Here is a 22,170-nt window from a genome sequence, read left to right on the forward strand (position 1 = left end):
TGTGTATATGACCTTGACTATTAATTATATAAAGACTGTGTTTTAACCGATACAGTGTGTGGACATTCTTTCGTGGGTGCTTGGGGACTACACTGTACTTAAGAACCAGCCCGCATCACCTCCTGAGAAGCTAGGCCTTGATTGCTCGACTACGTTACCATAATAGAGAATCTTGGCAGGGGTCTCTGTGCCTCCCCTCTACCATATAGAGAGCGGAAGTGCAGACCCCCCCTCCGGTCTTTAAAGGTGTCATGACCCCTTGTACTTCAACTTCTGGCTCCTGGATGCCTTGCATCCTGGTGAGGTGGGAAAAGCTCAGGGGCTGCTGACACTGGGGGTTTGTTAGGGGCGCCTGCTGGTGCCGACCCCCGTGTCCTGTATTGCCCCTGCCACACTCCCCCTAACACGCGGTGTGCTTCTATACATGTATTCCGCGCCACATGACAAAGGTTTCTGGAATCGTTAATGTTCATTTTACAAAACGTCCCCATTATCCTGCGAGTTTTACAAAATCTGCTTATCTGATTTTGTTTTTAAAAAAACGTTTTGCTTTGATATACATCTCTTAAAAGGCTTATTCTCCTAAGCCATGGTTACAAATCAGGAGTGTGCGTATTTAATAAAAGGGCGGGTTTTTCTGGCTGCTAGATCGGCTTATCATAGATTCCAGTTCTCTAGAAAGTGCTGAGTTGCTTTTACTGAACAGGAAACTGTTATTTTGCAAGTCATTGTTTAGTTCTCAACTACCGCACAGGCAGGGGCCGCCGGTTTGGGTTTAAGCGCATTAACGTCCCTTTGGCAGACTTAGTGGCGTGTTTCCTCGACATTACCGACTTGTTAGTTTCCTCGACATTACTGACTTGTTAGGTGGCTACAGACCGCCATTGTTTTGTTCATGTTTGGGCAGGGTTATCTGCCATTAGAAACACGTTCGTTACACTTACATTTCTGCTTAATAGACCAAACTCGGAATGCGCTGTCTGCTGTCAAGCTCTGTAGTGGGCAACTTCCCTGGGATGGAATTAATGTTTTGTCTTAATGTGTCCCTTAAAGTGCAAGCGCCAAGAGGCAACTAAGTTGTCAGAAGTTGTGCTTCGAACACTACGTTGCATTATATTACAAAGCTGAGAGGGCAAGTGGAATTACTTAACAGTAAATCTATTTTCGTGTACTTTGCATGTAAACTGGGCAGCCAACGTGGGCTGAACGTTCGCTAACTTTACGCAGCAGGCACGGCTCTGTCTCCGCCTTGTTGGCTGCCGATCATTATTTCGGATGTCAAATTCTGAACCTGGCCATGCAATGAACATTTGGTTTCTGGGGACGGTTTGAAACACTGCAGGTCAACTTTAATCCAAGAACAGCCGGACAGTCTTGAGTAGGAAACTTCTAGCTGTGTACATTTTTCAATGTGCTTCACGATAGTGCCCAAACATGGTGAACGAGGGGCAGGGCTCTGGGAGGAGTGTCATTTTCCTGACACCCTTATGCAAAAGCAGAAGGCTGTAAACACCTATTAGCCAACTGTAGAGACGCTCCTCCTGGACTTTGCTTCGGAGTCACGCCAGCAAAGCCCTGTCGTGGCATTCTTGTGCTGGGAGGCCGCTGTTGGGTTGTTGGCAGCGCTTCCTTAAAGTTGCAGCGCACCATGGCAGACTACACTCCCATAAGAAGAGTTGCTATCTTCGGGGGCACTCACGGCAACGAGCTGTCGGGCGTGTACCTGGTGAAGCACTGGCTAGCGAATGGCAGCGAGATCCAGAGGCATGGTCTGGAGGTGACCCCGTATATTACAAACCCGAGAGCTCTTCTGAGTCGGTCACGGTATATCGACTGCGACTTGAACCGAGCGTTCACTGCAGAGCATCTCAGGTGAGACTTGCTGCACGCATGTTTGTTTCACTAGCTGCTTTAGAATGCACACGTTCCGTTTCAGTGCATGTAATCATTTTATCATGATCGAACATTCACATTCTGTTTCATACATGCATTGTTCCTGAGCCATGCTGTGTTTACTGGGCTTGAAAATTATCTGCGTTCTCGCTCAACTATGTAAACCAGTGCAAAATATGAAGCGATACCTTTGCCACTACTCTGTTCTGTATGATTTATCTAAGGGAAAGGGAATGAAAGGCACCCCCCAGGGCCAGCCCTAGGATTTGTGGGGCCAAGTGCCTCACATTAAGTGCAGGGCTCCTTAACTTGAATTTGATAACATTACAGGAAGTGACTTCACAAGATAATAACCACTATGTATGTAAGCAGTGAAAACATTGTGTGTGTGTGTGTGTATATATATATTCACTAACAAAAAATGTTGTTAAAGGGACGTTAAGTTGCAATAGCAAAAACCTATGACAGTCAATGGAAAAACGTTGTTACAGAGATGTTATGGTTACAGGTAAAACCAAAAAAATAAGGTTTCGCCAGTTATGGTAAACTAAGCAACCATAACTCGCGCCACCAGTGTGCACTGCAAGGACTAACACCCATGACATCAAAGATGCCATCACAAATCTCATTGATGACATCACATGAGCATTTAGTTTTCATGGGAAGCCTCCACAAGACATTGTTATTGTAATGGTTGCAGAAAACTATCAAACATCATTGGAAGAACTATGATGAGATAAGTAGTTCATTGAGCAATGCATTGCTGCACACAGCATTGTATTACAGACTTCTTTGCAGTACATGAACCAACTCATGTCGAAATGTCGCCATTGTCTGCACCATGCCCCATAGAAGTGTAATCTTCAAAATCTTCCCATGTTACATAGTGAAATCAGGAATGCTTTCATTTTACAGTTTCGGGTACTGTGAAACAAGTAAGAAGAATCTCACATTGCCTTAATAACTACATAATTGCACCACTGCACAGAAAACATAAAGACACCACAATGCATACAAATAGGCGCATATACAGGGAAATTAAAGTAAGCAAAAAAGGAGCAGTATTACCAGAAACTGTTCATAACATAACTGATTATCTTTATGCACAGAAATGATTGCAGTGTTTTACGCTTTCTTATTCCCCTATATGTATATGTATCATATGATGTGAGTGCATCCTAAGGAAAGTAGTGCAAGAACATATGAAAGCGATGCCGTACACAAAGATAGAACCTTTTGAATTGTTAGGTCTTGACTGTCAGTGAAGAAAAGCACCTGGCCTACTTATGTCAGTGAAAAAAAGACGGAGCCACATATGTGATGTCATCAGTGATGGGATCAATGAGATTTGTGATGGCATCTTTGATGTCATAGGTGTTAGTCCTTGCAATGCACACTGGTGGTGCGAGTTATGGTTGCTTAGCTTACCATAACTGACGAATTTCGTTTTTTTTCTTTGGTTTTACCTGTAACCATAACATCCCTATAACAACATTATTCCATTGAATTTCATAGGTTTTTGCTATTGCAATTTAACCATAAGGTCCCTTTAGCAATGTTTTTTGTTAGTGAATTTCATTGGTTTTTAGTAGGGCACTGTAACCAGAATGTTGCTTTAGCGTAGTGTTTTTAGTAAAGACGATAGTTTTTTTAATAGCCTAACTTAACCATAACGTCCCTTTAACAACGTGCTTTCAGAGAGTACGGACCGCAAAGTACCAAGACCATAACATCACTACAGTGTAGGAAGCACACTGAAGTTTGTCTACTAATTGCATAGGTGCTGCAGTAAACAATAGTAGAGAAGCATAATGTTTCATTTGTTACGCTGCAATGGCAAGCACCTTAGAGTGGCTGGAAGAAAGTTCCCTTCATGACGCAATGACTTACACTACAAACCCCATTGGTACGCACAGTACTGTGAAGCGTACATTATGTACTTTATATTGCTATATGTACACTAAACACATTTTCTTTTCTTTGAGAGAACATATTGGAAAGGAAAGCAAGGCAGCACAAGCGGCAACCCTTCCACAACAGCACATGGCCATAGCAAAGGAAAGAAAGTCTGTGCATAGCAAAAAAGACAGGCAGAGAGCCAAAGTGGAATAATTGGTGAACAATTGTGCCACCTGAAAGGTTGCGTACAAGGGTGTATTAATGACAAAAGAAAACAGCACTAGCAGACCTGTACGTGTACCCCTTCCCCATGTCAAAGGGCGCCATCCCCTCAAAATCCGTGTGATGGGAGACATTAAGGTGATACTTCAATGTCTTCCTTCCCTCACAACCAACTTGAGGAAATCCCCAATTCCCCACAATAAGTATCCACTTATGCTACCCCTTCCCTTTCCAAATGGTGTGAATGAATGTGTACAAGTAAACGTTAATAAGTGAACGGTTTTTGAGTGTATATGTGATTTTTTTTGTTGTAGAAATGCCGTTCTCACTCAGCGGCACCTAGTCCTGTTTGGAATGACTGCAATTAAGGAAAAGGTAGCTGTCCTACGGACACCACAGCTGCCCGACCTATCCACAATGACAATGGAGGCAACCGTACGACGCCAGCACGCTTCGCATGTCCGCATGTTGTCCTCCACCTACGATTACATGTGGGAGGGGAAATTTGGTTGTTGTGCAAGTACACGCATTTGTATCTGTTGATCTGTGTCCTGGTAACACTGACACTGTTCAGCATAAGCGAACGAACATTAATTAGGTTGAGGCACCCACCCACGGCCTACAGGTACCTGTACAGATAAACATCCCACCTGCTATACCCTATAAACAGCCAGCGTCTCCCAAAATGCTCGGCACACGTATGGCGCCCTATTATTCTGTACAGAAGCGGCAACAGTATGCACATGCGCACAATGTATTCCGCCCAAAATGCGTCCTGCAGACAGCAGTTCAAAAGGAGAGCAGTGGCGAGGTCACCATGTGACTGCACCCACAGCGGCAAAGTACAGTGTTGAGGAAAGTAGGGAGTGTTTTTTCGGAAAGTACACGTCTACAAACACACCACAATGTGCAATTGTACATGTATGTAGATTTTTGAACTATGTAGGCCTGTTTTCCGGGTGCACGTTCTCCACAGCAGCCCTACAAAAGGCCACACAGCAGAGCTACTCTGCAATCTGTCTGCAGCTTTTCAGAACAGAGTAGCATGGCACATAGGTTTGGCGTGTAAGTGATGTTGGACCAAATGGGCTGTGCTACATAACGTTTGCAAGTAATTGCAACCATGTCAGTCCGGCTCAGTGCGCACAGTAATGTAGAAAATTATGAACAGCCCTTCCTGTGACCCACACCAGCAGGTGTGATAGTCCCCACTGTCCCAATGTCATGGTTAGCATGCTGAAAACGAGCATATGTGCATGTGCGTTTCCCCAAGGACGGCGAGGGCCGTGTGTTACGCTCACCTGGTAGCCACAAGGACGCCACCCAACCGGTTTACTCGCTGGTATGCTTCTCAGCTTTGCCCTGATGTAGTCTGCGGGGAAGGTTCTGCCTTGTGGTAGAATTAGGCGTGCTCTCCGTCCTGCCTTCTTTGCAGGGGCGCGTTGTCTTTCATGGGCGAGTGCGGTCCAGTTACTTCACTGACGCCGGCCCGTTTGATATTGTTCAGGTAGGTCTTATTGCTGTTCTTTAGTTTTGTTGCTATCCTGCAGGCCTTTCTTTGTTTAAAATGTCTCTTTTTTCTCCCTTCGGTATGCGGAGCTTCACCGCGGCGAACTGGCTTGGTTGAGCCCCGTTGGTAAATGATGGCACATTAAAAGCGCTATGATGCGGTAAGTAAGCACTAAGCGCAGCACTGCAAAGTCTTGCCTTTGCTAACCTGTGTTTTCCTTCCTTGTAGGTCACGGTGTTCTTTAGTGCGAGTGGAATGTCCGGAGTGGTGCAGCCAAGAGGCGACCAGCCAGGTAAGCCTTTTGAGCAGTTCGTAATTTGTAAATGCCTCTACTGCTTTCTTTAATGTTGCCTCTATCTTCCTCTTTCAGGTCGTTCTGTCCGGGAGGCGTGCAGATTCGAGGAAGCTGTTCTCAGTAGCTGTGAGTGTTTAAAGATGAAGACTGCAGGTAAGATGCTGCTGCTAATGATGTTCCTTTTGTCTCCTTGCAGGTTCTGCTCCTCCAAGGTTTGAGGGAATAGCTGGACACGGTGAGCGTCACGTTGCAAGCTGCAAAGTAACGCGAAGCATGTTGTCTTGCTCGGGTGTAGTTTAAATAGCCCCAACAAAATAGTCCAGGTAAAGTAGTCCCTAGGCTACCACACCCAAAACACTAGACCACATAGCTTGGTTCTTAGGAACCAAGCTATGTGGATGCCTCCATGTTGGCTGACAATACAATAAAGTAGTTCCCAAGCACATTGTGTTTCATGGTGTATGAGCCTGGTGCCATAGGCGCCAGGACTGGCCCCATGAGGACTTTTGAAGGGGATGCCAGGCTCTAGAGGCCCGAGTCCTGACTCCACCTGGGCAATGGGTTTGCCAGAGGGGGTTTTGGGCGAGGGTCGGGACATCACTCCCCCCTAAGGCCCCTCCCATGGTGTTCCTTCTGTCTGGCCCAGGTTTGGTTGGGAAGTTCAGATGGAATTTCCTGATTAGACGTGGTGCGTAGATATTCTCACTGGGTTCCCAAGATCTATCTTGTGGTCCAAATCCTTTCCAATCGACGAGATAATATAGCTTGGTCCTAGAGTATTTAGAGTCCAAGATATATTTGACTTCGAATTCTGGTTCTCCGCCAACAAGTATGGGCTTAGGTGGTGTCCCAATCCGTGTGCCGGGTTGCATTGGTTTCAGGAGGGACACATGGAATACCGGGTGGATGTGTAGATTAGGTGGTAAAGCCAGTTTCACGGCTGCTGGGTTGATAATTGCCTTAATGGTATAGGGTCCTAAGAATCTGGAATGAAAGGTCCGGGTTCCCTTGATGGGTACGAATTTAGCGGCTAACCCAACTTTGTCTCCTACTTGATAATCAGGGACCTTTTCCCGGTGTTGGTCGGCGAATCTCTTTTGTTTTTCTTTGGCATGAATAAGGTGTTCTTTTGCCCTTTTGAAAGCCTGAGTAATGGTTGTGTGTAGAGTCTTTACCGCTGGCATTTCCAAGCTGGCTGGAAGGTCTAGTTCAGAGGTACGTGGATGTCTGCCATAAAGGGTATAGAAGGGGGTTTGTCCCGTCCTTGAATGCAAAGAATTGTTATATGCATATTCTGCTATCCAAAGTAGGTCTTTCCAATTCCTTTGTCCGTGTTGCAGCATGCACCGTAAATATTGCTTGAGTGTCTGATTGGTTCTCTCAGTTTGGCTGTCTGTTTGGGGATGGTGACTGGTAGATAGCCGAACGTCGATCTGCGCCATTGCACAACATTTTTTCCAGAAGTTTGAAATAAACTGGCTGCCTCGATCAGAGACCAGAACCGAAGGGAGGCCATGTAGCTTAACCACGCCCTCCAGGAACACTTTTGCTAAAGTGGCTGCGTCTGGGAGGCCTTTGAGAGGTATAAAATGGGCCATCTTCGAGAATAAGTCCACAACTACAAGGATGGTGTTGAACCCTTGGCTTGGAGCTAGATCAGTGATGAAGTCAAGGGAAACAGTGTGCCATGGAACTGGAGGAATGTCCAATGGTTGTAGGAGACCAGATGGATTTTGTTTCTGAGATTTATTTTGTGTGCAGACACCGCAGGACTGAATATACTGAATGATGTCCTTACGCCAGGTAGGCCACCAAAAGTTCTCTTTCACCTTAGCTAGGGTTTTGGTGATCCCAGGATGCCCTACGATCAGTGAATCGTGATATTTTGAAATAATATGCTGTTGTAATTCCTTCTTGGGTACATACTATAGGCGATCCCTAAAAAAGGGTAGATGGTCCTTGATGGTATATTGTTCTCCTTGAGTTTGCCATGCGAGGTAGGCATCAGGATTCATTGTCCGTTGGATTTCTTTTCGTAGTTCTGCTTGTGTTAAGGCTGCCGTGATACCCAAGAGTTTGTCTTCAGGTATAATAGGTACTGGGTCTGGAGTTGTATATACTATTTCATCTATGCCCATGCGAGATAAGGCATCCGCCTTCCCGTTTCTGACTCCTGGTCGAAATGTGATTACATAATCATATTTGGCGAAGAAAAGGGCCCACCGTAATTGGCGCGAGGACTGGGCCTTGGCTGTTTTGAGATATTGCAGGTTTCGGTGGTCTGTGATGACTGTAATGGTGTGTCTGGCCCCCAGAAGGTAGTGCCTCCAGGCTTTAAAGGCGGATTTGATAGCCAGGAGTTCCTTGTCCGTGATGGCATAATTAATCTCTGGAGGTGAGAAATTTTTCGACCAGAAGGCCACAGGAGGTAGCTGGCCGGTTTCCGGGTCTCTGTGAAAGGACAGCCCCCATTGCGAGACTGGACGCATGAGTTTCAACGACATAAGGGAGGTTTGGACGAGGATGTCGCAGGATTGGAGCGGAGGTAAACCTTGGTTTAAGTTCCTGAAAGGCTTCTTCTGCTTCTTCGGTCCAAGCAAACTTTTTATTGTTTTTTCATAATGGTACTATGATTGGGTACACAACCTGAGAGAAGTCTGGTATGAACCGGCGGTAGAGGTACGCAAAGTCCAGCATGCTTTGTACCCCTTTCAGAGACGTTGGTGAAGGCCATTTCAGAATGGCATCTACCTTGTGCCCGTCCATTCGGATGCCTCCTGGAGTAAGGATAAAACCAAGAAATTCTGCTTCGGTGACTTGAAAAAAGCATTTTTCAAGCTTTGCAAACAAGCGATGTTGACGGAGCTTGGTGAGGACTGAACGAACGTGCCTGACATGATCTTGTTCCGAGGCTGAGTATACTAAGATGTCGTCTATGTACACTAAGGTGCACACATCAATTAACTCCCTTAAGACGTCATTCATGAAATACTGGAATGCTGCAGGAGCGTTGCATAACCCGAAGGGCATGACTTGATATTCAAACAAGCCGTACTTAGTACGGAAGGCGGTTTTCCATTCATCTCCTTTTCTGACTCGGACCAGGCGGTACGCTCCTCGAAGGGACAATTTGGTATAAATCTGGGCATCTTTAACTTGGTCTAACATCTCAGGGATAAGTGGCAAGTGGTAGCGGTTCTTCACGGTGATCTGGTTCAATGCGCTGTAGTCAATATAGGTTCTCAACTCCCCTTCCTTTTTCGGTACGAAGAACAAAGGACTGGCTGCAGGCGACTTCATGGACAGATAAATCAGTTTGCAAGGTACTGATCTGAATAGGATTTCAAATGAAGGTTTTCTGGTTCTGTGAGAGCCTAGATCCTGCCGCAAGGGATTTGTGCCCCAGGAACAAGGTCGATCTGACAGTCATAAGGCCTGTGCGGCGGCAATGTATTGGCTTGGTCCTTTCGGAAAACATCCTGGAAATCATGGTATTCACTTGGCAAGGTATTAGTTGCTCCCAGGGTTGATACTGTCACTCCGGGAGTCATGGGGACATGGGGATACAGACGTCAGGTTTCTCCTCTTGGTAATAGCATGCAGGGGAGCAGTCACCGGGGAAGGTTAATTGTCATGCCCGCCAGTCTATCAAAGGGTTGTGAGCAACCAACCATGTCATCCCTAGTATTAGCCTAAATTGAGGTGCCTTGATGAGATCGAATGAAATAGACTCCCGATGTCTGTCCTGGCACAGCAAGGTTACCCTGGCTGTGCACTGGGTTACTGGTCCGGAAGCGATTTCTGTCCCATCCATGGTGGTTACCTTGTCCATAGTTGGCTTAGAACACAAAGGAAGCCCTATCTCTGCTGCCAGTTCTTAATCAATATAATTTCTAACTGCTCCGCTATCGATGTATGCTTCAACTGCATGCATTCTTGATGACTGTTGGTGGTTAATTAAGATCACTCATATTGCAAAGTGCGAGGTCAGCAACTATTTCTTCTCACTCGACAAACTGACCTCTACGTTTGTCGAGCTTGGTAGTTTTCCGATTCCTTAGCTTCATCCTTCTCTGTGGCCCCGACTGTTCTTCTTGAGGGTTTTACTGGAAATGTCCTGGTTTCCCACAATACAAACAAAGCTGTTGTTGTCTTCTTTTATCCCGCTCTTGTTTTGTTAATGAAGGCCGTATCCCTCCAATCTGCATGGGTTCTACAGCATTTTCAGGTACAAGGGGTGTGTTTTCCCTTGGTCGAACATACACGGTCCGAGGGTCCGTCTTAGACCGGTCTGCTTTTCGGTCCTGCAACCGGTGGTCTAGCTGCACCACCAGATTTATGAATTCTGCACAGTCTCTGGGTGGATCAACCACATAGGCTAAGACGTCCTTTAATTCGCCTCGTAAGCCGCGATGGAATAACATGGTTCTTTTGTTTTCTGGCCACCTAGCTTCGGCAACCAGACTGTTGAAGGTAGCAATGTACGTTAACAAGTCCTAATTCCCCTGTCGGAGGGACAAGACTTCATTGTCTACTGCTTGTTCCTGGGTATGGCGAGCAAAAAGGTTTTCCATTTCTCTCTGGAACCCCCCAAAGTCATGTAATAGAGGATCGTCATGGGTTACCAACGGCACCGACCAATTTGCTAGACTACCGCTCAGGTATGATAAGACAAAAGCTACCGAGCTTGGTCGTTTGGAAATGCTTCAGGCCTACAAAGAAAATGAAGGTGGCACTGATTAATGAATGCCTCATACTTCCATGGGTCACCTGAGAACCTTTCTGGTGGTGCCAGGGGCACTGTTCCAGGTAACGTGATCTGTACCGGAGTGGGTGGTATGGCGGGGTTTTGCATCGTTGGATTGCTTCCAGGTAGAGGCGTCTGTCCTGCTTGTGATTGCAAGTATTGTCTGCTAATCTCTTCAGTGCGTTCTTTGGTCACTATTAGGTCTCTCCGGAGGGCATTAGTCTCTTGTCAGGCAAAATGAACCTTGGCACGAAGCTCTCCTAGTAATTGGGCCAATTGGTCCATTTCTGATGTCTCCCTGGCGCCCAGGTGGCTTTGTTATGGTAGTCTTCATGTTCTGTTACGCTCACCTGGTATCCACAGGGACGCCACCCAGTCGGGTTACTCACTGGTATGCTTCTCAGCTTTGCCCTGATGTGGTCTGCGGGGAAGGTTCTCCCTTGTGGTAGAATTAGGCATGCTCTCCGTCCTGCCTTCTTTGCAGGGGCGCATTGTCTTTCATGGGCGAGTGCGGTCCAGTTACTTCACTGACGCCGGCCCGTTTGATATTGTTCAGGTAGGTCTTATTGCTGTTCTTTAGTTTTGTTGCTATCCGGAATGCCTTTCTTTGTTTAAAATGTATCTTTTTTCTCCCTTAGATATGCGCAGCTTCAGCGCGGCGCTGGGTTGGTTGAGCCCCGTTGGTAAATTATGGCGCATTCAGAGCGATATGATGCGGTAAGTAAGCGCTATGCACACTGCTGCAAAGTCTTGCCTTTGCTAATCTGTGTTTTCCTTCCTTGTAGGTCGCAGTGTTCTTCTATAACACTTACCTGAACTCCACGGGAAAACCACTTGAACTCTTCTCAGAGAGCGATGCTATTCTCTAATCTAAACCTTAATACCGAGCTGGATTCCTATAAACACACAGAAATTCTCCTAAGCAACTTCAAACTTTCATAAACAAGGGCACTAGCTATGTGTTTGCAGTAGTAATATTATACTCCTTCTCTTTACCTTCTGTCTTTTTATGGTGGGCTCTCTATCCTGCTTCATCGCAGGGTAGCTTGTTCTGAAGAAGGGACTGAGGTTGGTGAATGGAGGGCGTGTATGAGCAAGATTTAATTACAACCTGACTAGAGAAATATCAGAAAAATGTGAATGAGAATTACAGAGAACAACCAGTGACACTGCTACCCTTCCAAAAATAAAACCACTCAAGAACACTCAGAGAGTCGTCTGTTCAACATGCTACTATGTGTGAGTGAAAAAGGACTGGAAGTGGAACGTGAGTGACTAGCTTCAGCAGGAGGGTGCCCTTGAGGAACTTTAACACAATGCCACAATAAGATACTCTACCTGTGTGTGGAAACGTTTGCCGTGCAAACGTGCAGTAATTGGAAAACTCTCAAAATACACTAAGGCACACTTCAAGGAAATAACAAATGTGAGGAAATACTTGCTGCGATAAAATGCTCTGACTGGAAAAACACCTTAAGCACCTAACGCACTTCAAAGGCAGCCGAGAATCAGTCAGGAGCTAGCGGTGACTGGAACAGCTGACTGACAGGAATTACGAACGAGGACTCTGAACTGCGGAATGACTGCTGTGACGGAAACCTGGAAACTAAACCAAACGTAATTAGAGAAATGCTAAAACTGAGGTGCTCAGGAAACTGGAAGTTACAGGCAGGTTTTAACGGAGACAGAGCGGACCGCGATAAGCGTTAACTGCAAAAGCAGAAAGACGCGAAGTGCGGAGCACTCGAGGGGAGGGGCTTAAGTATGGGGTTAGAAAGAATGCCTAGACCCAAACAGTGACTTCAGGAACAAATGAGGCAGCCATGTTTGGAAGTCAGGAAGTGTCTCCCTTGCCTGCTCCTTCACCATTGAGTCTGCGCTCGAACCATGAATGGTAGACGCAGGACCAGGTTTTCTTGGGGCTTCTGTTGGGAGTTTTGGCCGTGACCATGACAGTATTCCCCACCAAGGCCCCTCCTAAGTTGGAAGTTCCCCTTTTTGGTTTGTGCGGATTGTTTTGATGAAAGATTTTTAACAGTCTTGGAGCGTGGATGTTCTCAAGAGGTTCCCAAGTTCTCTCCTGCGGTCCTTATCCTTTCCAGTCGACTAGATAGAATAATTTATTGCGCACCATCTTGGAGTCCAGAATAGTCTTGACTTCGAACTCAGGATGATCTTCTTCCACTTCCACTGGAGCAGGAGGTTCTTGAATTCGAGTATTGGGACTCACAGCCTTCAACAGAGATGTTCCTTGGAAGAGTTAACTTCATGGCCACAGGGTTAATGACTTTTTCCACTGTGAAGGGTCCCAAATAATGAGGAAGGAATTTCCGGGTTCCTCGCAGTGCTAGATTCTTAGTGGCTAACCAATCGGAGTCTCCCACCTGGTATTCTGGTGAATTTCTTCTTTTGAGATCAGCAAACTTCTTCTGCGAATGCTTTGCGACTGACAATTGTTCTTGATCCTTGATCATGGCTGTGGCTATGTTGGTGTGCAGGTTCTTTACTGTTGGCATTTCCAAAGATTCAGGTGGATCCAAAACTGAAGTTCTTGGATGGCGACCATTCAGAATGAAAAAGGGGGCCAAACCAGTGGCGGAGTGCACAGAATTATTGTATGCATATTCAGCCACCAACAAAACGTCTAACCAGGTTCCTTCATTTTGGTGGAGAATGCGTCTGAGGTATTGCTTGAGCGTTTGATTGGTGCGCTCCATTTGTCCATCAGTTTGTGGATGATGGCTAGTGGACAACCGCACATCAATCTGGGCTAGTTCACAGCATTTCTTCCAAAACTTGGAAACAAATTGGCTTCCTCGGTCTGAAACTACAACGGAAGGAAATCCATGGAGTCTTACGATATTCTCCACAAATACTCTCGCGAGAACCAATGCTGAAGGAAGTCCCTTCAAGGCCACAAAATGTGCCATTTTGGAAAAAAGATCCACCACAACCAAAATGGTGTCAAATCCTTCACATTTAGGTAAATCGGTAATAAAGTCCATGGAGACTGTGTGCCATGGAGCAGGTGGCACACTCAGTGGTTGAAGGAGCCCTGCAGGTTTCTTCTTCTGTGATTTTTTCTGAGCGTAGTTGCCACAAGTTTGAACAAATTGTTCTACACCTCGACGCCAAGTAGGCCACCAATAAAATCTTTACATTTTTTCCCTAGTTTTAGTGACTCCGGGATGACCTTCAATGGTGGCACTGTGGTAATTAGCAATTACTTGAGTTTGTAACCTTCTTGTGGGCAAATATATACGACCTTGATAAAATGCAAGCCATCCTGAATGCTGTAGTGTTCTTTATTAGATTCCCACTTCTGCAGTTCAGCCTCTGTCATGCTGCTTTTTATTTCTTTTCTTAACTCTCCGAATGATGAATCTGTGGTGTCCACAACTCCCAGTATCTTCTCTCCAGAAATGATCTCCACTGGGCTGGGGGCAACATAAGCTTCCTCTCCTTTACCAATTTGCGACAAGGCATCCGCTTTTCCATTTCAAACACCTGGCCGAAAGGTAATGACGAAATCATATTCGGCAAAGCAAATGGCCCACCTCAACTGTCTAAAAGATTGCGCCTTGGCTGAGCGTAAGTATTGCACATTTCTATGATCTGTGAATATGGTAACAGTGTGTCTCGCTCCCAACAAATAATGTCTCCACTCGTTCAGTGCACTTTTGATGGCTAACAATTCCTTGTCTGTGACTGAGTAATTCAGTTCTGATGGGGAGAATTTTTTTGACCAAAATGCCACAGGATGCAACTCTTGTGAGTTTGGGTTGCGCTGAGATAAGACTGCTCCTATGGCCACATTTGACGCATCAGTTTCAACTACAAATGGAAGATCTGGTCTTGGGTGTTGTAAAACTGGTGCTGCTGTAAATCTCTCCTTTAACCTTCGAAAAGCCTCGTCAGCCTCTGTAGTCCAATTAAATACTTTGTTCTTTCGCAGTAAACAAGTGATGGGATGAACTAGTTGCGAAAAATCTCACACAAATCGTCTATAAAAGTTTGCAAATCCCAGGAAGCTTTGAACTCCCTTGACAGAGGTAGGAGCTAGCCAAGTAAGAATGGCCTCCACTTTTCTGTTATCCATCTTAACTCCTTGTGAGGATAAAATGAATCCCAAGAATTCTACTTCCGGAACATGGAATTGGCATTTTTCCAACTTCACATATAAGGAATTTTCTTTGAGTTTCTGAAGAACTGAGGTCACATGTCTCACATGTTCCAAAGGATTGGCGGAGAAGATGAGAATATCATCCACGTAGACTACCACACAAATGTCCAATAGTTCTCTGAAAACATCGTTCATAAAAGACGGGAAGGCTGCCGGGGCATTACATAATCCGAAAGGCATTACTTGGTACTCGAATAGCCCGTACCGTGTTCGGAAGGCGGTCTTCCATTCATCTCCTTCCTTGCTGCGGATTAAATGATAGGCCCCTCTTAAGTCAAGCTTTGTGAATATTTTCGCCTGTTTTACTTGGTCTAACAGAGTTGAAATGAGTGGAAGTGGATATCAATTCTTTACAGTGATTTGATTCAATGCTCTATAATCTATGCAAGTTCTTAGATCACCTTCCTTTTTGGGAACAAAGAAGAGGGGCAATGCTGCGGGAGACTTAGATGGTCTAATGAATCCGTTAGCCAAGTATTGATCAAGGTAAGTTCTTAGATGACCATTTTCTTTTTCTGTTAGAGCGTAAATTCTACTACAAGGAAGCGGAGCTCCTGGAACCAAATCATTTTGACAATCATACTCCCTATGAGAGGGCAAAACCTCCGCTTGTATCTCCTCCTGAAAAATATCCTAATATTTCTGGTATTCTGATGGCAAGGAACCGATTGCGCCCAAGGTGATTTCAGCAGCATGTTCTGGCTGTAAGAGCTCCACAGCACCTTCCACACTCCGACATGAGTTTTCACAATCTGCAGTAAAGGTTAAGGTTCTGGAATGCCAATCAATGACCGGATTGTGCTTTTCTAGCCAAGGAATTCCTAAGATTATTTGAAACTGAGGGGCTTGAATAAGGTCAAAGGAAATCCTCTCCTTGTGTTCTTCCTGACAAACCATAACAAGGTCGTTTATGCACTGTGTAACCGGGCCAGGCACTAATAGAGTGCCATCCACTCCGGAAACCTTCTCAGCTTTCAACTTTTCCGTTATGGAGAATTCTAATCTACTTGCCAGACGATGATCCATATAGTTGCCGATGGCTCCACAATCAATGTAAGCATTCAACGCGAACCTTTTGGTGGTACTCTCAGTACTACATAGGACAATTGGGAACACAAAGTGTGAGGTCACCGAAACCTTCTCCACGCTCGACAAGCTGACCTCTACACTTGTCAGGCACTGGAGTTTTCCGACACCTGCTCCTTCTTATCTTGATTAACTCCTCCCAAAGGCTTTTCTTGCTGGTTTCACTGGTCAATCCTTCAAAAAGTGGCCGGCCTTCCCACAATATAGACATAACTGCTGTTGACGCCTCTTGTCTCTTTCCGCCTGAGAAATTGGCCCTTGTATTCCTCCCAGTTGCATAGGTTCGGGGTGGACCTCGGTCCCAGACCTTCCAGCAGGTTCCTTAGCATGAACAAAATATGTTCGACTCTCTGAACGAGAGCGATCGGTTCTTCGATCCTGCAGACGATGATCCAACAGGAGAGTCAAGTCAATGAATTCCGTGATGCTCTCCGGCGGGTTTACGACCTGGACCAAAACATCTTTTAACTCACTTCTTAGACCACGATAAAACAAGGTTGTTCTTTTCTCCATGGGCCAATTGGCTTTAGCAACCAACCTGTTAAAGGTTGTGACATATGCTAGTAAATCTTGATTGCCTTGTCGAAGTGACAGCAACTCATTGTCTAAGGCCTGTTCTAGGGAGTGATGAGCGAAATGTTTTTCCAATTGTTATTGAAATTCTTGGAAATTTCTCAACACAGGGACATCTCTGTTGACTAGAGGAACAGACCAGTCAGCAGCGTAGCCACCCAAATAGGACAGGACAAAGACCACCTTAGATTGATCAGAAGGAAACATTCCTGGCGTGCACAAAAAATGTAACCTGCATTGATTTAGAAACACAGCAAATTTTTTTGTATCTCCTGTGAAACGCTCTGGGGGCGCTAACATAACATTTCCAGGGACCACCACTTGAACAGGAACAGGAGCTGTGGTGGACACTGAAGCCTGTGGGTTACTCATGGGCAAAGGAACCTGTCCTGCTTGAGTCTGTAAGAGCTGACGAGCCAGTTCCTCTGTTCTATTTCTATTTACCACTAACTCTCTTCGAAGGGAACTGGTCTCCGAACGGGCTGCATGGACTTCAGCCCTTAGCTATCCCAACAGTTGCGTCAAGGTATCAATTTCAGGAGTCTCCATGGTGTTCAGGCAGAGTGTTTTTCAGCATGGCTTCGCGTTCTATAACGCTTACCTGAACTCCGCGGTAACACCACTTGAACTCTTCTCAGAGAGCGATGCTATTCTCTAATCTAAACCTTAATACCGAGCTGGATTCCTATAAACACACAGAAATTCTCCTAAGCAACTTCAAACTTTCATAAACAAGGGCACTAGCTATGTGTTTGCAGTAGTAATATTATACACCTTCTCTTTACCTTATGTCTTTTTATGGTGGGCTCTCCATCCTGCTTCAGCGCAGGGGCGCTTGTTCTGAAGAAGGGACTGAGGTTGCTGATTGGAGGGCGTGTATGAGCAAGATTTAATTACAACCTGACTAGAGAAATATCAGAAAACTGTGAATGGGAATTACAGAGAACAACCAGTGACACTGCTACCCTTCCAAAAATAAAACCACTCAAGAACACTCGGATAGTCGTCTGTTCAACGTGCTACTATGTGTGAGTGAAAAAGGACTGGAAGTGGATACCTAAGGCACTTTTCAAGAAAACAACACATGTATGGAAAGGTTGCCAAGTAAAGTTGCTGTGACTGGAAACTCCCAATACACTATGGCACGCTTCAATGAGGCAACAAATGTGTGGAAACGTTCACCGTGTAAAAATGCTGTGACTGGAAAACTCTCAACGCACAATAGCACACTTCAAGGAAATAACATGTGTGTGGAAACGTTTGCAGTGCAAAAGTGCAGTAATTGGAAAACTCTCAAAATATACTACGGCATACTTCAAGGAAACAACAAATGTGAGGAAATACTTGCTGCAAGAAAATGCTCGACTGGAAAAACACCTTAAGCACCTAACGCACTTCAAAGGCAGCCGAGAATCAGTCAGGAGCTAGCGGTGACTGGAACAGCTGACTGACAGGAATTACGAACGAGGACTCTGAACCGCGGAATGAATGCTGTGACGGAAACCTGGAAACTAAACCAAATGTAATCAGGGAAATGCTAAAACTGAGGTGCTGAGGAAACTGTGGAAGTTACAGGCAGGTTTTAACGGAGACAGAGCGGACCACGATAATCGTTAACTGCAAAAGCAGAAAAAACGCGAAGCGCGGAGCACTCTAGGGGAGGGGCTTAAGTATGGAGTTAGAAAGAATGCCTAGACCCAAACAGTGACTTCAGGAACAAATGAGGCAGCCATGTTTGGAAGTCAGGAAGTGTCTCCCTTGCCTGCTCCTTTACCATTGAGTCTGCGCTCCATCCATGAATGGTAGACACAGGACCAGGTTTTCTTGGGGCTTCTGTTGGGAGTTTTGCCCGTGATCATGACATCTTCAGCGTGAGTGGAATGTCCGGAGTGGTGCCAGCCGAGAGGCGACCAGCCAGGTAAGCCTTTTGAGCAGTTTGTAATTTGTAAATGTCACTACTGCTTTCTTTAATGTTGCCACTATCTTCCTCTTTCAGGTCGTTTTGTGCGGGAGGCGTGCAGATTCGAGGAAGCTGTTCTCAGTAGCTGCGAGTGTTTAAAGATGAAGACTGCAGGTAAGATGCTGCTGCTAATGATGTTCCTTTTGTCTCCTTGCATGTTCTGCTTCTCCGAGGTTCGAGGGAATAGCTGGACGCGGTGAGCGTCACGTTGCAAGCTGCAAAGTAACGTGAAGCATGTTATCTTGCTCGGGTGTGGTTTATATAGCCCCAAGAAAATAGTCCAGGTAAAGTAGTCCCTAGGCTACCACACCCAAAACACTAGACCGCATAGCTTGGTTCTTAGGAACCAAGCTATGTGGATGCCTCCATGTTGGCGGACAATACAATAAAGTAGTTCACAAGCACATTGTTTTTTCATGATGTATGAGCCTGGCGCCATAGGCGCCAGGACTGGCCCCATGAGGGCTTTTGAAGAGGATGCCAGGCTCTAGAGGCCAAGTCCTGCCTCCACCTGGCCAATGGGTTTGCCAGAGGGGGTTTTGGGCGAGGGTCGTGACAGCGTGCCCCAATAAAGCAGAAACATTCCTTCTTCCGTTTCTACTGTCTTCTTTTCAGCACGCCATCATTGCGTACTGTTAAAATGTTCCACACGCATCCACCAATAACATTGAAGAGCTCCCCATGTAACAGTATCAGTTCTGTACAACAGTCCTCTGTGTACACACCACACGCAGAAAAGTTATTGTGCAATCCCTCTGCCTACGCAGTCCCATTTCCATTACCGCCATCCCGAAAATACCCAGATGTGGCTTTTGTGCTGCGTGCAGGCGTGGGGGAATTAATTGCTACCAGGTTAGGGGGAGTTCGTTGTAAGGGGCAGCTCTGAAAAGAGCTTTTTTTTGTAGAAGCTTCTAGAGAAACACATTTTTTTTGGTTTTTTATTTGATATGTGTTTTTTGTGCTCACATTATTACAGTAAACTCTGCAGCGCATCCTGTAGATGAGCAAAGAAAACTGCATTACCAATGGACGACAACAAAATGGCGTTTGCTTGGAACAACTCTGAATTTCCACAACTAATGGGGTAATTGTTGAAGAAGAACATTCCACGAGCAGGCAAAAAAGTATACATGCTTCTGTTGATGAAACACCTTCCTGCGTCTGCCTCGGAACAACATACATGAGCAGTGGCCCATACTCCTCATGGTATTATGGATGAGAAAAGCACCTTGGCAGTGGGAAAAAGCGTCTTCACGACATCCAGCAATCTCCTCAGTCAACAGAACAAATGTAAGCAAGCAACGTAACCCACATGCATGCCGCCGTAGTGGATGACGATAACATCGACAGTAGCAAAAGTGGCCAGGTCTTCGCAAAGTACATGCATATCAGCGAAACTGCACTCATATACAGCGTTCCACAATGCATCCACTCCGTCCAAACCGAAATTGCTGTCAGAGTGACTTTCCAGGGAATAGTTGTGTAGGTCTATTAGAAAGGGATCACCTACAGTCAACACTATGCGTTTCACCATGTCAGCCACCCTCAGTATGCAGAGTATAATGTACAACTGTTTCACCACCCCTTCCTGTGAACCACACCCACAGTACCTGATTGGCTAATCCCCACAGTGCCATGTCAATTGGACAACATGGTGAGAAGGGCAGATCGTGGCACGAGCGCTTCCCAAAGTACCGCAAGGGCTGCACCCTTGTAAATCTTGAGCAGTCCTTCTTCCCTTTGCACTTCTTCTCTGCAGCACTACCTCATTGGATTACGTGTAAATAGGCCCACACGCATCCACCAATCTCATCCAAGCCTCCTGTACATCACTTCAAATGTATCATTACACATTCACACTACGAGTGTCGTGCCATTCCAAAGCACGTCCACTACAAATTTCAGTAAAAGTATGCACGATTTCTCCATTCACATGGCCACCCAGTATGTGGCACGTGTAATCCTGAAAGTATCACAGAATCTGCAACTTTTTCATGATACTGAGGGGGGAGGGTGTGGAGGGGGAAGCAATATGAAACAGGGTAGGGGATTGGGTCTTCCATCATAGATGTAGAAAGGTTTTCTTTTTTACGTAAGTGCGAGCAACCTTTTTTTTCTCTTTATATGCGTTTCTGTTTGCCTCTCCTCACATTTTTACCACATTCTGCTCAATACTTCTTGCACAGTGTAAAAGAAAATGGCAGTGTCAATGGCGCTCAAATAAATGTCATTTCTACGGAACCACTGCATATTTTGCAACCTCATGATCTCATAGTGGATGGAGAAAATGCTAGCAGTCTACGTAAATTCACACATGCTTCTGTATATAACACACCTTTCCGACAGAGGACAAATTATATCGGCATGGGCCTATATTCTCTTGGTGTTATGCATGAGAAAACAACCTTGGCAGTAGTAAAAACCCACATCAATGCGTTCAGCAACCTCTTCAGGTGACGGAATGTCCACACGACATGTAACCCAAATGTAGACTTTGATGGTGCACCACGACAAAGTCAACGTTCATGACGGACGCCGCATATCTGCAAAGGCGAACCATCCCGCCGAAACTGCAGTCATAATGACAGCCTCAGAAAGCGTCCACTCCTTCCAACCCGAAATTACCAGCAACGCCTCTTTGCACACAACACCTGTGTAGATGGAGCACAAAGGTATCACCAACGATACACACTGTGCGTCTCTCCATCTCTACCAACCTCACGACACAGTATTGGGAAAAAATGGTACCCCTTCCTGTCAACCACACCCTAAACACCTAATTGCCTATTTCCCACAGTTACATTTGCATGGCCACCATGCTCATAATGGCAGGATGTGGCACATGCACTTTCCCAGCTACAGTGAGGGCCACGGCCCAGTAAAGCATACTTCTTCCCTTTGCAATGGTATTTTTGCAGCAATCCCTCATTGGGAGCTGTGACATTTTCAAACATGCATGCAGCAATCACATAAAAACGTCTGCATTGCACACTATCAATTCTGTACACCACTCCATATTTACCATTAAACACTCTCAGTGCACGTTCCGTTTGATTCCAAAGCCCCTTCACCAGAAACTTCTACTAAAGAATGCACAATTGCAGCATCCACAAAGATGCTGAGGTGCACCCAGCACACCTTTGGCCATGCACACAACAGTGCAGCCCTTGCCCACACCCACTACAACACTATAGATCCATGTATGCGACCATGTGGGCAGCTAACATAATGCACAAACGTAACATACGTAGCGTCACTTCTACCCATTTCCCCCACACCATAAAATACCCATTCATCAAAACATGTCTCAATTTGCAGAATCCGCAAGCATACCACAACCTGCACCACCCCTACCCACTGCCATTCACAAAATATTGTGTCACTGGCAACCTAAGCACAACATCTGCACAACATTGGGCATATTTCAATAAATCTGCACACAGCAGAGTAACCAAGCACATATAAGCTGCACTTCAACAATACCCTCTTCCATACTCCCAGTATAGAAATACTGCAACCTGTCGCCACACTGCACAACTTCTCACTGCACCATCTCCTGCTGTACACCAAGCACTGTAGCATCTTGCAACTATCACCACAACCATGGAACGCACAATGCACGCTTTTTAACTCACCTGTGCTGCTGTAGCACGTCCACAATGTGCTCCACGCCCATTCTCCAAAGATCACCACCCTGTGCGTGATGCACTGTCAAACCTGCATTGCTGCAGTGGGTGTGCTCCTTGCACACATTCACTGCACCTTAATGCAACCATGCATGTCAGCATGTCACCAACTACCA

The 22,170-nt window shown here is 45.7% G+C and overlaps 1 protein-coding gene across 1 annotated transcript in view; it reads left to right on the plus strand.

The window, feature by feature from the left end:
* Positions 1-1,504: 1,504 nt before the first annotated feature.
* ASPA (aspartoacylase) overlaps positions 1,505-22,170 on the plus strand; it is a 336,193-nt gene continuing 315,527 nt past the window's right edge. The window contains exon 1 of the mRNA XM_069615192.1: positions 1,505-1,872. Within this exon, the coding sequence (XP_069471293.1) occupies positions 1,649-1,872 (224 nt within the window). The 5' untranslated portion in view covers positions 1,505-1,648. The remainder of the gene's footprint in view (positions 1,873-22,170) is intronic.

Source organism: Ambystoma mexicanum, chromosome 9 (genome assembly GCF_040938575.1).
Source record: "Ambystoma mexicanum isolate Mex_15411 chromosome 9, UKY_AmexF1_1, whole genome shotgun sequence".
Lineage (NCBI taxonomy): Eukaryota > Metazoa > Chordata > Amphibia > Caudata > Ambystomatidae > Ambystoma > Ambystoma mexicanum.